We start from the raw sequence: 14,869 nt of genomic DNA on the forward strand, positions 1-14,869 counted from the left end.
AGATTTTCAGACTCTACCCTGGGAAGAGAACTATGTTATTGTAAAAACAACTACAACAGCTAACATTTGTTGAGGACTTACAATGCAATTTACAATGCAATGTTAACCCTTATGTGTATTATGTCATTAAATCTTCCTAACATTCTAAAATAACTATTATTATTATTATCCCTATTTAAAAGATTAGGCAAAAAACGAGGATTTAATTTGTTAATAAGCTGTGGAGCTTGTAAGTTAAACCTAGGCAGCAGACATGAAGCTTAGTCAACTGATGTTTTTCTTTTAACTATCAGTGCCACGTGCCTCCCATAACAAAGCACTGTAGATGACGCACCATGGGAATGACTGACACCATTTGGGGTCACAAGAGGATTCCCAGAAGAGTTAAGACTTAAAAGTTGAGCAAGATTTTTTCCAGAGAGAAGAGATAGGTCTCCAATTTTGTCCAGAGAGCATTAAAAATATTTTAAAATGGAAGATTACCTTTCATCCTAGAAGAAGAATTTAAGGAAAGATAAACAGATGATTAACTGTAAATTTTGTATAGTTCTTACAGTTTCATCAACCTGCAAACATTCTGTTTTTAACTAGAGGTAGTTGCAAATTGGCAAATGAAAATCTTTTTATTGTCTTTATATAGCAGTACGTTTTTAGTAATGGGATTTTTAGAAGTGGATGCTCCATTTTTTGAGGTATTGGTTTTTTAAGTATTTTTTAAAAAATTTTAAGTATTACGGTTCTAAAATGTGATTTGAATATCAATCATATTTGGCATTGTTGGATATTGCAGAGAAGGGAATTTTCAAAAATTTTTACTCTCTTGATAAATTAGGAATAAATAGTTCAGTGTTCCCTAAAGTCTGTGTTTAAGTTTCAGCATGTTTTGTCTTGATAAAAGATTAAACACAACATAATAACTTAAAAGATATTTAACAGTGAAGGAAGTGAAATACAGTACTTTTTAAATGTTCTCTTTGTTATGTTATAATTTGTACTCACAGTCAATTTTATGGCCTACATAGTAGATGGTTTCCAAAATCATTTCTTTAAGAAGTCTACTGACTTCAGTTAAATGAACTTATTTTGTAATTATTTGAAAAGAATGAAAGAACACAATCAGATACTGTTCAGAGCAACTATTTCTACTAAAAGTGAAAATTAACTGTGGTAAAGCACAGGAAGAACTGAAGAGAGGCAAAAAATGTGAGGTTATGTCCCCAAAGATCTTTCCTGTGGTAAACGACAGCAATAATGTTAATGGAATTTTTACACCAAGCCTAAAAATGGTCTGTTAACAAATAAATGCAAAGTGATCTCAGAGAAACCAATGCTGCTTTATGAAGTCAAAGCTCATCTGGACAGAATGCTTAATGATATTTATGTTGTCGACTATACATTACTTCAGCATGGAAGACTCCTGGCATCTATAATGACATTTAAACTGGTAGTCAATATCAAAGCACCAGATTATCTGAAATGAATTTATAGGCTAAGTCAGTATGGAACTATACACTTGAAATTATTCACAATTAGGAAGATTTTGTTATAAAATATAGTGTATTTTTTACTCCGTCTTATGTGAAATTTACAGACCAACCACATTGTAAGGATTTTCACCTGTAGCATGTTTCCAAAGACTTTCTGAGTGTTATCTAAGGCTTCCTTGTGTGAGAGGGGTGAGGGAAGACAGTCTCTGAAAAGACTTTGGCTTGCTTTAAAACGTGACTTCCATATTTCGTAAACTGAGTGATTCTAATTCTCTTCGAAACAAAATCGCTATTATAGTAAGGTTCACAATGACCCCTCTCTGCTCGAAGTGGTCTCAAAGTGGTCTCCTTTATGCCACAAAATCTTGTTCTGCCTCGACTAAAGGAAAGCTTACAACTTTCTCCAGCTATATCAACTTGGCTCACCAGTGCTAGTTGTTTTCTTTCTTGAGATATGTAGCCACACAACCAAATCCTATTCTACTATAGTGAAAGATAACACCCAGAAATCTGACTTGATTTTACCATGCTTCTATACAAACTGGCTAAGGGACTCTAAAATTACATCATTAACTAGGGACTGTTTCCTCAGACTCCTACTCCCAGCAGAAACTGGGAGTTACAACTTTAGATTTCTCAAAAAACGATCTGAGTTTTGAAGGTGTGATTTTAAATATTTTGGATCTTTACAATCGGTGCTAAATAAAATGCTCATTAATCATGCTCGCTGTGAAATTTAATAGCACAAATTCTTTGACAAAAAAGAAGCTAAAGATTATCTAACATCAGTGTCCTAAATGCTAAACAACAGCACTATCTAAATAATCCCCCCCTTTTCACTCTATTCTACACAGACAAAACAATTAAGAACAGTTTCTGACAATCAGCTTATGAAAACAGTCCTCTTGCAATTAGAAACTCTAACTTCAGAATTTGAAGCCAATTTCTGAAATAAACAGACCAAAAAAGGAGGAACAAATTATTTCAATCAGTCTATTATCAGGGAACACAAGTGTGCTATTAATTTTGCTTCTGTTTATTATGTGATGAATGAAACATTTAAAAATTCTATTTAAAACTGAACTAAACACTGAAAGTGCCAAGGAAAAAAAACTAAGTGAAAATAATTACTATGAAGATGCAAAATCTTGAAGAAAACCACAAACCACAATTTAGAACAAATCAAATAAACATTAAATCACAAGCCTAGTGCTTTTTATCCAACTCCCCCAAAGTAAACCACTTCCAATAAAATCAAACTGTATATATTAAAATCATTAAACTAAAACAAACTAACAATGTCAAAAATACTTCCACTGCTCTGCCAATATTTATATTATACTAATAAAGACACAAGAGCCTTTTTTAGCCACTTTAAAAAACAAAACATTCTACATCTCAGGGAATTGAGCTTTGAGGGTTTACAGTAAAATGTTCTAAAATAACTTTCATTACTAAGTACAATTAAATTTAATTAATCAGAAATTTGGGAGAAAATTGGACAAGTGATTCAACTTAATCTTTTGGTTTAATCCTTGTTTTTAGCAGTGGTCACATCTGTTACATTTTTTTAATCCAGTGCTATAATGCCTTACTTTAAAAAGAATTTAAAATGCTTGTTAAATGAATTGAAATATATGAACTCATTCACCTATTTCTTTCTTTCAGAAACAAAGAACTGTATGTATTACTAAGGAGAATGTGTCCCCAAAACATACTTTTTTATTGAAAACTTCATTACCTGAAGTGGAAACAAAAAGGGCAATCAGAAAGGGGATTAGCATGAAAATGAAATTTTGAGACATCAGTTTCCTACTCAAATTGACACTGAATCAGCAAACAAAAGCATTTAAATTTCATTTCCAAGACCACTTAGTAAATCTAGTTCCGGTTAGAGTATCTTTAATGTGCAAAAGCTCAGTAAAAGCAAGTATTCACCATGTAAGACGCAGATAGGGTTCCCTTAACCTACTGCCCTTTAGACATATCACACTGTTAAACAGGCAGCTACCGCCAGATGCTCTCGCTAAAAATGGTCACAGATGGTCAGTTGTCCAGTTAATAGAACATACTGCTCTCCCAACAGCCAAAAGTAAGATGGAAAGGAGTGAGAGCTGTTAGCACTTGCCTGCTTAGTGGGTTAAACCCATTAGCTTGCTGTAAGCTTGGCTAGGCCCCAAGAGTGACTTTGTAGAAAAGGAAGATGAGACCTTAGGGCTCTCAAGATTAGAAGGCATCTTAAAGGTGATCTAGTCAACAGCTGCACAGTGCTTGAATCCACACAACTGCATCGCTGCCAGTCAGCGGATCCAGCCCTGGACACGGCAACTCCAGGGGTATGGAACGGGCCATCTAACAAGAAAGCCCTACAGCTATGAGAGAGTACTCTGCAACCCTGCACTGTAATTACTCCAGCCACCCCGTCTGACTCCAGTCAGGAGACACGCGGCTATTTTAATAGATGGGGTATATTGAGTATAACAAAATCATTTCCTACTTTTATGCATTATAAAATGATTTTAAATCCTTTGCAAATGGCACATGCAAAGGATTTTATGACATAAAAACACAGGCAGTAAATATATGCGATTTATTTTCAAAACATAGGAAGAAATAAAGGTATATAGGATGGAAAGCCATTATTCAGAGATTACAAAAAATTTCAACAAAAATCAATGGATCGTCTTCATATATATGCCATCTGTAGAAAAATTTTAAAGAATTGTTTTTAATTGGCTAAGTTTTAATAAAATGTTTCTTTAAACTTTTCACAAGCACAGCAGTCTTTTGTTTTTTTCTAATAAATTATTCATCTGTTTAGAATAAGCTACCTATATGTTCAATAAGACTTGTCTAACAATCTACTGTTTTATCTTCAATGTACGTACACTTCCTTATCAGTGAAGAAATTGGAGGTACTGAGTTTGATTTTTCATTAAAAATTGTCTCAAATCCTGTTTCTTAACTTGATACTGACTAAAATTTTCTTGACTAAATGACATGCATGTGGAAAGGGAGGGCACCCTGAGAAGGCATTGCTAGAAATAAATGCTGCTGAATGGCTGACAGTAGGTTGGGCTAACATCATCTGAGTATCAATGGCTTAAGGAAGGTCACCCTGGAACATATGTAACTTCTCCTCGTCCTTTATAAAGCTGTGTGACAGGGATCAACTGTGAAACTTATTTAACCTAATGCAGATTCAATTAAAATCCAACACAACAAGATTACGAGCAAAACGGCACCTGAAAAATTACGGCAAAGAACTGGAAGATGGGGTTCTGCGTCCCTGGGTCTGAAAACAGATTCCCACCACTGCTTCTTACTGCACAGGGATTTGGGTCTAATGCTGTTCTCACAGCTTGTGCTGTGAGGCCAGGGGAAAATAATGAAGCAGTCCCCTGTGGGACCCCTGTGCCTCTTCCCTTCCTGCACTCCAAAGGGCAGTCTGTTACAGGGAAAGCCAGAGTGCTTGTAAATTTCCATTATGTGCAGAAGGTGTGATAACAATCCAGTAGGAATTTAGTTGATGCTGCTTTGTGCCTACGGGTAAAAATCTACTCACAAGCAACAAATAGCTAAGTGTGCATTCTACACCTTGAGTACGTTTATACTCACACATTTACTGTAGTTATAAGTGTCTTTACTTTCTACTAAACATGTTTTCATCATGAAATCCTTTCACTGTGCAAAGAGAGGATGAATAGGGAATAAAAGTGTCTTTCAGAACTCTGATGAACCCAAACACAAAATTAAGTGCTTTTTCTTCAGTGTTTCTGGGTTAGAACTACATAAAGTAAATATTTACAGTTACATGGGTCATATGTAAGAGCATTATTTTGTACATAATTTATATATCTTTCACACATGCAAAATAATACACCTACCTGGCACTCTCTTTCTAAGTTAAACTTAAATTATTGTGTATTATCTGATCATTTGATGATATTCCTAATTTTACATTTCTATTCTACATCCACCACACAGTCACAAGAATTGATCAGGATCTCACGCCACCAGAAGTAAACTTTAGAAAGAAAATCGATGCCCAAAGGTGGGGAGAAGATAGAAAGATAACCTGGTTATCTGACATTGTACCAATTCACTCACAATGGTGAATCAAGGACCATTCACTGACTTAAGCAGTAGAATATGCACAATGATGTAGCAGGGTCAATTCTTTTCTTTTTACCATTAAGTCATTACTTCTGCCTTATATCCTATAACTTTTTTCCCAATTGGTCAGGGAGGAAGGAAAAAAGGAAAAACAGTACAGGTTCACTCACCTAAACCACTGAGAGTATAGAGAAGGTCACTGGTAGCTAAGAAAATGGGTCCATTCTCCTGCTGCCCTTCTTCTTTGTAGTACAGCTTGTAGCCCTGAATGGTTGCTGTGTTCTCAGCATCTTGTTGCCACTTTACAGAAATGGTCGTACAATTCAGAGGCTCCAAATGTAACTCTGGAGACTTAGGGGCTAGAAAAATTCACCAGATGAATAAGAAACTCGTAATGCACATGAAAACACAGAATAGTATATAGCTCTCTCTGTTTTAAACCAACAGTTGCATAAAAATTCAATTTCAACAATTATACTTTACCTTAATATTAAAAATTCCACAATGATATTAAATTTTGAGACAGAATTAAAAATATAAAATACTACCTAAAAAACTAAGGTATATAAATAAGAACAAAATTACATGTGTATTTTAAGTTTTTTCAAAGAAGCAGTATGTGTTTCCTAATTTTGACCATCCAATATTCCCCTGTGATAGAACAGGCATTATTATTAATCAATTAACAAGAAAAAGCCCAGTCATGTTACATTCCACATTAGTAAAAGAGGAGGCGGGTCTGGAACTTCCTAGTATTACGGTTTTTCTATTAAAATGATAATTAAAAAAAATATATATGGCAATGATATTAATTAGGTCTCTATTAATATATAACTTCTGGTAATTCAATTTGATTTGGACCCATCTGTCTTTGAAGGATCTGCTAAGTAAACATAGAGTAACCAAAAGTTTTACACACTAATGAGCTCCATGCAAAAAACTACTCAATAGAAACTTTAAAATTTTTTTCAATTAAGCCCATGATCGATGGAATACTTCAATTCATAAGACAAAATTTTAAAATGTAAACATAAGTTAGATAAGAAAAAAAAGAAAAATACTGTGTTATTCTTCCTCAGTAGTCAACATTTACCTTTCACGCTTGTAGCTTTGGGTGTCCTGTGTGAGGTCCATACTGAAGACTCTCCCAGCCCTACTCTGGTGGCAGCAGTAATCCTCACCAGGTAGACACTATCAGGTTTCAGGCCCTCTAACAGGTGCTCATGAGTGGTCCCTGGGAGCTCCAGAACTTGGATGGAGTTGTCAGTACTCAGGCGGAAGGACAGGCGGTAGAGGACCACCTGGCCCCGCCGATACTTGGCTGGGATTGGCAGCCATGAGACGAGAATATCGGTGGGACTTCGACTTGTCAAACTAATTTCAGGAGGTCTCAGGGGAACTAGTCATACAAGAAAACAGGTTGCTTATAAATATTTAGCATCAAAATTGTCAACTAGCACACCAGTATTTACTGAAGTATCTTAACAGCAACACATCACATAATAAAGGAGAGAGAGATACTTTCAGCCCTAGCTGAGGTTTCCAGTCAAGCAGAGTACAAACCAGAAAGAGGAAGGAAAAAATAATGAGGGAGGATCCGATATAGAGAACCAAAGAAAGCAAGGCTTTCACTGCTGTTGTTGTGACTGTTCTGATGTTCTTTGGGATTAATAGCTTACTTAATATGAGAATACTTCTCAGTAACCCTAACCAAAATGTCTTAAAACAAGGAAGAGAGAATTACAGAAGAATGGAGAAGCTTAGGACACCAGGGTTATAACCTGACAAATAATTTTAAGTGTTTAGTAAGAGTTGTATCTTAAAAATTAGTGTGAATTTTGTATTCCTAATTATAATATATGGCGCTTAATATGAAAACAATGTTTTTCCCTGTAAATAATTCGAATACAACAGGCAGTCCAGGAAAATGAGCCAGGTAAACTGGGAGGCAGTCTAATATTAAGAGCTAAGATGGGTTCTGGAGTTAGTCTCTGTGTAACTGAATCCCTGTTATATCAATTACTACTGTCTGTGTGTGATCTTGGCCAAATTAATTTCTCTGTGTCTAGGTTTCTTCATATACAAAATGGGGATGAAAAGAATAGCTTCTTCTACAGGCTTTCCTACCTCAAGTAATGGCAATTATTTGTCCAACTGCTCAAGACAAAAACCTTGGTGTCACCCTTGACTCCTCCATACACTCTCCACGTTCAATCCTATGACTCTACTACTCACACGGCCACCCCCTTGGTCCCTGCACCATCACCCTTGGCCTGTTTTGTTGCAACAGCCCCCTGACAGATTTCCCTGCCTCTGCCCTCTTCTTCACCACCTAGTCTCCAATACATTTGCTGTTAAATTGCAAGTCAGATCTTGTCTCTCTTCTGCTCAAAATAGCTCCCATTTCACTCACAGTAAAAGCCAGAGTCCTCATTATGGATTCATACACAGCCCTACCTACTTATATGGCTGGTTCCTCATTCATTCTGTGCCTCATCTCCTACTGCTTTCTGCTTGTTCCCTCCAGTCCAGCCGTGCTTGTGCTTCAGGCCCTTAGCAATTTCCATGTCCTTTCCTAGAATTCACGTCCCCCAGTCATCTGCCTAGCCAGCTCCCTCATTTTCATTTCCTTCAGGTCTTCAAATGTCACCTATTACATGAGGTATCTCTGTCTAAAGCCTTACCCCTTTCTCTGCTTTTTTCCCCTTCTCCTCAACACTTATTACTATCTAACAGAGCCTATCATTGATTGTTTATCTTATTTATTGTTCCTCTGTCCCTTCTCCCACAACAGAGAGTAAGCTCCACAAGGTATGGGACAATTTTTTGTCTCTTTCATTCACTACTAAATACTGAATAACACACAGTACGTACTCAATAAATATTTGTTGAATGAATGAAATAATAGGTAGGAAAGGGAAAACCAATCAAGCATTTCTGAGTCCTTTATGTGTATGAACTCATGAATTCTCACAAAGACCCAATGAAGAAAGTGCCATTATCATTTCTACTTTATAGCTGAGGACACTGAGGTACGAAGAAGTCAAATCACTTACCCAAGGTCACACAGCTTGTAAGTGAAGAAGTAGATCTAGAGCCTATATTCTTATCCCCAACACCCTACTATCTCTTATATAACAATGGTTCTTCTATCATAGGGTTATGTGGGGATTAAAGGATATAAATGGAGGGAACGTTTTTAGAACACGCAGTGTTAGACACTCCAAAAGTGTTAGTTGTATCTGACGGGCACACTAGGAGACCCACACATCTCAGTCTGAGAAGTACAGGCTGAGGAAATGGGGGAATACTGATGCAGAAAATTGAAAAGCAGTGTCAGAAGTCCATATGTTATCCAGAAAACAAAATGAAAATTAAACAAAAAAGTTGCAGAATTATGGAAAGGTTTAAAAGAGAAAAACTTTGAGATCACAGCTTAATTGGAATTGGCAAGCTTTAACCAGTAGCTTGCTATGCTAAGACACATTTTCTTGAAGGGTATGGGGGAATACACCTCATATACCAAACAAACCCAAAACAACTATAACAAACACCAGCCTGTGTTTCACCTTAGATATGCATGTCAGAGGTTGTTAAATGTAATTAGGTAACCAGAGAGGTCATGGTTCACTCTAAAATGGAACAGACTCTTAAACGAAAACTGAAATGTGGAATTCATCATCCAGATCAATGACAATTTTTTCATTTAGTAAAAGTCTGAATTTACAAACATTTACACAAGTAGTAGTATAGAGATATAATAGATCTGGGACCAAATGGACAAAGAAAAAGATGTGAGAATCATTTATATAAAAATGTTTTGAAAACTAAAGGTGGACCATTTCCTGAGGATGCGAAAACATGTGTAAAGGAAGAATAGTATAATTAAGTATATGTTAAACAATCCCCCTTTCACACTGCAGAGTACAAAAATGGGCCATGGAGAGGCCCTGAAGAGAGAGATGAAGAGTCAGAGGAAGAGAAACAGTTCTCCAGGACTATTTTAATGGATAGAATTTCCCACCGTTATAAGAGTATATGGAGGCCTGCCCTCAAAAGGACAGCAACTCAATTTCCAACCCCAGGTAACAAACTGAACAGGCAATACTTTCCTGCTTGTGCAGAATAAGCACAATGTATCTAAAAATAAACTAACTGCTATCTGATTTTATAAGAAGTTTTTTAACTGACAAATACTAAACTTCTTAAACTCCCAGTTTCAGAAGTCCAATGCCTCTGACCTCCAGTCATTACATACACTCAATATGTAACTGTCATTATATTTTTTCCCGCCTAGAGAATCTCACATTTTGTTCTCCTCAGTAAAGAAAAGAAAACAAACCAAAAACCCTGCAACGCATTTACAATTTAAACCAGGAACTTGAAGAAACAGAAGGACAATTTTGTTATTAAAATTTGTATTACGAATTATAAATGAAAGTGCTCTTCATCATGTTACTGCCAAAAACTGAGAGTAAGATTTGAAATGGTAAATTAGCCTGCTGGTTATCACATTTGTTTTTGTTTTTAAACCAAAACCAGGATATTTTCTCTGAGTTAGAACGCATATTCATTGAAAATGATAAAGTATATTACTGTTCATGCTGAGATGACCCAGAGTCACGTTTTCTTACCATCCTCTAAAGTGTTCTGTGTCACGTGGTCGGACATCTGGCTGGCTCCCATTGGCATATAAGCCACAATGTAGAAAGTATAATTGCTGGCAGGTTCCAAGTCATCAATAAGATAATGAGTTGTGTCATTTCCGATGACTACTTGATACTCTTCATTGTTTAAACCTAGGTTAAGGAATCAGTGTCTAAAAATTATGAATATTCAAAATAAAATTAACAAGACCATTACCATTTTCTTCCACTATGAAACAATGGTCCTTGGATACCCTTTAAAACATGTGAATAGGAAGGTTTTTATTTTCTAAAAGTAACCATGTCTTGTTACAAATTACTAGTTTGAATTTTTCCTGAATAAATCAAACTGAAAACAATTAATCTTCTCTAAACATCATTTAACATCTAGTCAAAACCCAGAGCAGAGACAATGTACAGCAGTAACACAACAGAGTTTAATGCCACAGAATACTGTAGCTCATTAACAGTGTAAATTTTACTTGCTTAAACTCATGGTTTCCTTTTTCTTTTAAACATAAATGGAGAGACAGTAGGGAATGTAATGGCTCTACTCTTTATAAAAACAAACCAAACCAAAAGTTGTCCTGCAAAAGATCTCATTTTGCCCCTAGAGATTCTATTAAATTTGACTGACACAAGTTGTTCTTTTTACTTATATTGAAAGCAAAAGAACTGGGAGGCACAGAATGTGCTTCAAAATGTTTTGTTCCACAATGAGGGTTTTTTTTCCCCCCCTAGAGAGGAAAAAAATTCTCAGCAATTCTTAATAGAATATGCATAGCAAGGTATAGAAGAGGATTTGTCTTTGTGGGATTTAATTCCTACAGAGTAAACTTGTAAAGTGGAACAAGAGCACTGGCAGCTACTGTGCTTTGCGAACAATTCACAGTAAATGCACGTCAACTTAATCAAAACTCTCTAAGGATGGAGCCCCTTCTCTCCACACTGGATTTATAAACAAAACAGAAGGCAAATTCCACTATTAAGTTTTCCCACATTTCTGAATTAACTTGATAGCATTTTAATTAGACAAGATTACAGGCATTTCACAACAGACTAGCTAATGGTTCGTTAATTAGGAACTGCATAGTACGATTTCTGACCTACCAAACAAGGTCCTTGAGTTCGAATTAAAAAGCCTTGTTCTGCCTTTGAATAGACCACTGAGCCGCATGTGGAGGGCTCTAATGAAACAACCATAATAGCGAACAAGAGTGGTCTCCACCAAAACCAGCATTCCTTTTACCTTCTTAAATCATTAAAAAGGGAATTAACATACTCCAACATGCTCAGTTAACAGACTTTCATTCTTCTTGCTACCATGACCCCTGATTTAAATTCAAAATACTCCTTTTCAAAATACTACTTCAAAGTACAAAAAACAAACAACAACAAACCACCTGTTTGTACAGACAATTTTATTATATCACCATTCTTTGGATATCTGAATTTGTTTGGAATGTCTATCACATAAAAAGTAGGCTGTTTTGTATATAACTAAAATCTGTAAACCTCTGCCATTGTTTCCATGAGAAATCAATAGTGAAATCTCTAGGATTTATAACTAGTTTTTCCTCTAAATTTTTGCCAAAAGAAAATATGAGGATAAAAAAGATTCCAGAAATGGAACTGAATAAAAATTTTAAGAAAGATTTGATATTTACTTTTACATAATAAATGAGATATCAATAAAGAGTATCCTGCTCAGTTTTTAGAAAGATCTATGAGATTTCAGAAAAATAATCAAAATATATAAAATCATTATTACGGGGAATCTGAAAATGTTTACTTTCCCCTTTAAAAATAACATGCTATAGTGACTACAGTTCACCTTATTATTTTATTAAGCAGTTACACCATTGTTCCTATGTAACTGCATACTTAAATTGATATATTTAAGTCTTAGGGAAGGAATTTACATCTCGGCTGAAACGAAATTCCTAAGTACACCACTCTGTAACTTTTAGCATGCAGAGATGGTACTTATTTCTAAACAGAAAATCTTAAACTATACTTATATACATAAAGTACACAACAATACAAAATTTAACAAAAAATTTATACACAGGTGATATAGTAATTACTTTATTAAAAGAGGTAAATGCCACAGAACCTCAAAAATATTTTGTGGATTATGTGAGACATCATTTATATTGAAAACAAATCCCTGACAGTAAATAGCACATAAAAATAAACAGTACTCAAATTGCTTACCTTCTGCTTTCATGTAGTGCACAGAATAAGCGATGACTTTGTCTGAATTATAAAGCGGCCTCTCCCAAGCTAAAAGGATGGCTGAACTTGACATGGTTTCAGCATGCACGTTATAGGGAGCACTGGGTCTGTCTTCTGACATTACTACAGTCAGTCTGGCTCTAGATAAAATAGATCCTTGGCTGTTCTCAGCCATGCACTGATAAATAGCATCATCTTCAGGAATAATCTGGTTAATTACCAATTTACTGAGGAAAGAAAAAAATTATTTCAATGAAAATTCTAAGGATGACATAAAAATAAAGTTAAGCTATTACTAAGTGCACTCTTAATTTTAAAAAACAAGTTATTAAGAACAAAAAACTGTGTGACCAGCCCTATGAAAAAAACTATATGAATTGCTTAAAATTACTCTTATTTTCTGAGTCTATATAAATAAGTACTTGTGATATCCAAATCCTGTTTGCTTTAGGTGACAGCTTAATCTCTTCTTTAAAATTTGGCTTTTATTAAGAAAGTATATTAATCTGTAGTAGCATCTAAATTTCTGTAACATTGCAATGCTACATAAAATTCAGGTCAACAAAAATGTTCAAAAGTTTTGTTCAACATACAAGAGTGATACAAGAAGATTCATATTTATACTAATAAAAATGAGTTCTTAAAATCATGAAGTTTGAACTGTGGAGGAACTCTTAGAGACTTAATTATTTCCTTCTAACTTCCTCACTTTATGGAACAAGGAACTGAGACTCCAAAGGGTTAACGTGCTTGCTAATAACTTAGCTGGTGGCTTACCAGGACCAGAACCCAGGTCTGGGGAACTGTTTCAACATTCATTTCATTATAATCTACCACTTCCGCGATCCACGTATAAAATACAAAAGGATTTCTGACATGCTGATATTACACTCAAGTTTATTTCTTATTGATTTTACTTCAGTTTAAAATACCAGGATAATTTAGGTATTTGATATTATAACTATAACTGTTTCACATAAGAATTTCTAAAGCCATTATATCTTATCTAAAATAGTAGCAAAGTGACTTAGCCCACCTGTTGTACATTTTAATTCTACCATTTGAATGTATCTTCCTTCCGTTTTTCAACCATGACATTTTGGGTGAGGGGATTCCTTCTGCCTGACATACAAATCGAGCAGTACCAGCTCGAGGCCTCGTTAAACTTTCTGGCCATTCGACAAATGAAGGAGGAGCTATTTTTAAAGAAAAAAGAAAATATTTTTGTGGTCCAAACAGGAATGATATAGAGTCAAGGAAGAGTACAGCAAGTGACGCAAGTCCCACCCCTGAAAATATTTAACGTTCTGAGCTTCCTGTCTACACTCTACATTTATCTATCTCTCCAGATGTCTTTTCTCTGCATTGCTCAGTTAATGTCCACTTTCCCCAGGCTTTCCCCGTTGACACCATCTATACAAACACACTAAAAATATGTGTGCCATAATCCTAACTTAACCAAGCCCAATATACAGCCACTTGTGAATGCATGGAGACAATACATTAAAATCTTAGACTGGTCAATGGGTATATGAATTTGTAGGTGGGTGAGAAGGAAATTAAAAAGGAAGCTTAAATTAACTAAGAAGGACCATAATGTTATAAAAGCAAACAGGATGGTAACTTCAGAGTGATTCTAGTTATATTTTAACGTAGGGCTTTAATTTCCTCCTAAAATTCATCACTGGTTTACAATTTTATATCAACACTACAAAATTCAAGAGAAGTGGAAGTAAGTTACGAGATAAAACAGCAAATGTTAAGATGTAAGATTCTCCTGATTGCGGAAGGAAAGAAAACATACCTAATACAGTTAAAGTTGCCATGGCAACTGTAAAGTTGCGTGTGCCCGGGGTAGTGGCCCGACAAACATATACTCCAGCGTGTTGCAGCCTGATGTCAGATATCATGAGATTACCATTTCCAAGTACCCGAGTATTGAAGACATCAATGGACTTGTGATCTATTTCAAAGAGAACAGTTCAGTTAAAACAATGTAACATGTGATCTAAAATTTGTCAAAAGATCACTATTCAAACAATCATTATCATAAAACGTCTAAAATTTTCTATGTTAAAACTTTTCCTCTACACACTGAAATACCAGAAAGTTAAAAGCCACATAATTGCCAAACATGTGTGCTGTATATAAAATAAACATGTTATCAGTTTCACCCGTATGAACAAAGTTGAAGGAAAAGACTTTTTTTTTTTTCCTAAGACTTACCAAGACGGCTCCAAGAAATGATTGGTTTGGGATTTCCTGTGGCCGCACATTCTAAAACAACAGTCTGATGAAGAGACGTTGTTATGTTCTGTGGACCTGCTATAATGGTTGGTGTGTGGAAGGATTTAGACTCCTTACCTTTGAGATGGAAAAGGC

General features: G+C 35.3%; 1 protein-coding gene across 1 annotated transcript in view; it reads right to left on the reverse strand.

Annotated features, from left to right (window-relative positions):
- The window catches only part of PRTG (protogenin), a 127,491-nt gene that overhangs the window by 53,350 nt on the left and 59,272 nt on the right, over positions 1 to 14,869 (reverse strand). The window contains exons 5-11 of the mRNA XM_060164427.1: positions 14,714 to 14,851; positions 14,292 to 14,450; positions 13,524 to 13,683; positions 12,467 to 12,714; positions 10,238 to 10,402; positions 6,697 to 7,002; positions 5,774 to 5,962 (exon numbers count right to left, since the gene is read on the reverse strand). Coding sequence (XP_060020410.1) covers positions 5,774 to 5,962; positions 6,697 to 7,002; positions 10,238 to 10,402; positions 12,467 to 12,714; positions 13,524 to 13,683; positions 14,292 to 14,450; positions 14,714 to 14,851 — 1,365 coding nt within the window. The remainder of the gene's footprint in view (positions 1 to 5,773; positions 5,963 to 6,696; positions 7,003 to 10,237; positions 10,403 to 12,466; positions 12,715 to 13,523; positions 13,684 to 14,291; positions 14,451 to 14,713; positions 14,852 to 14,869) is intronic.

This window comes from Lagenorhynchus albirostris, chromosome 1 (assembly GCF_949774975.1).
Source record: "Lagenorhynchus albirostris chromosome 1, mLagAlb1.1, whole genome shotgun sequence".
NCBI lineage: Eukaryota > Metazoa > Chordata > Mammalia > Artiodactyla > Delphinidae > Lagenorhynchus > Lagenorhynchus albirostris.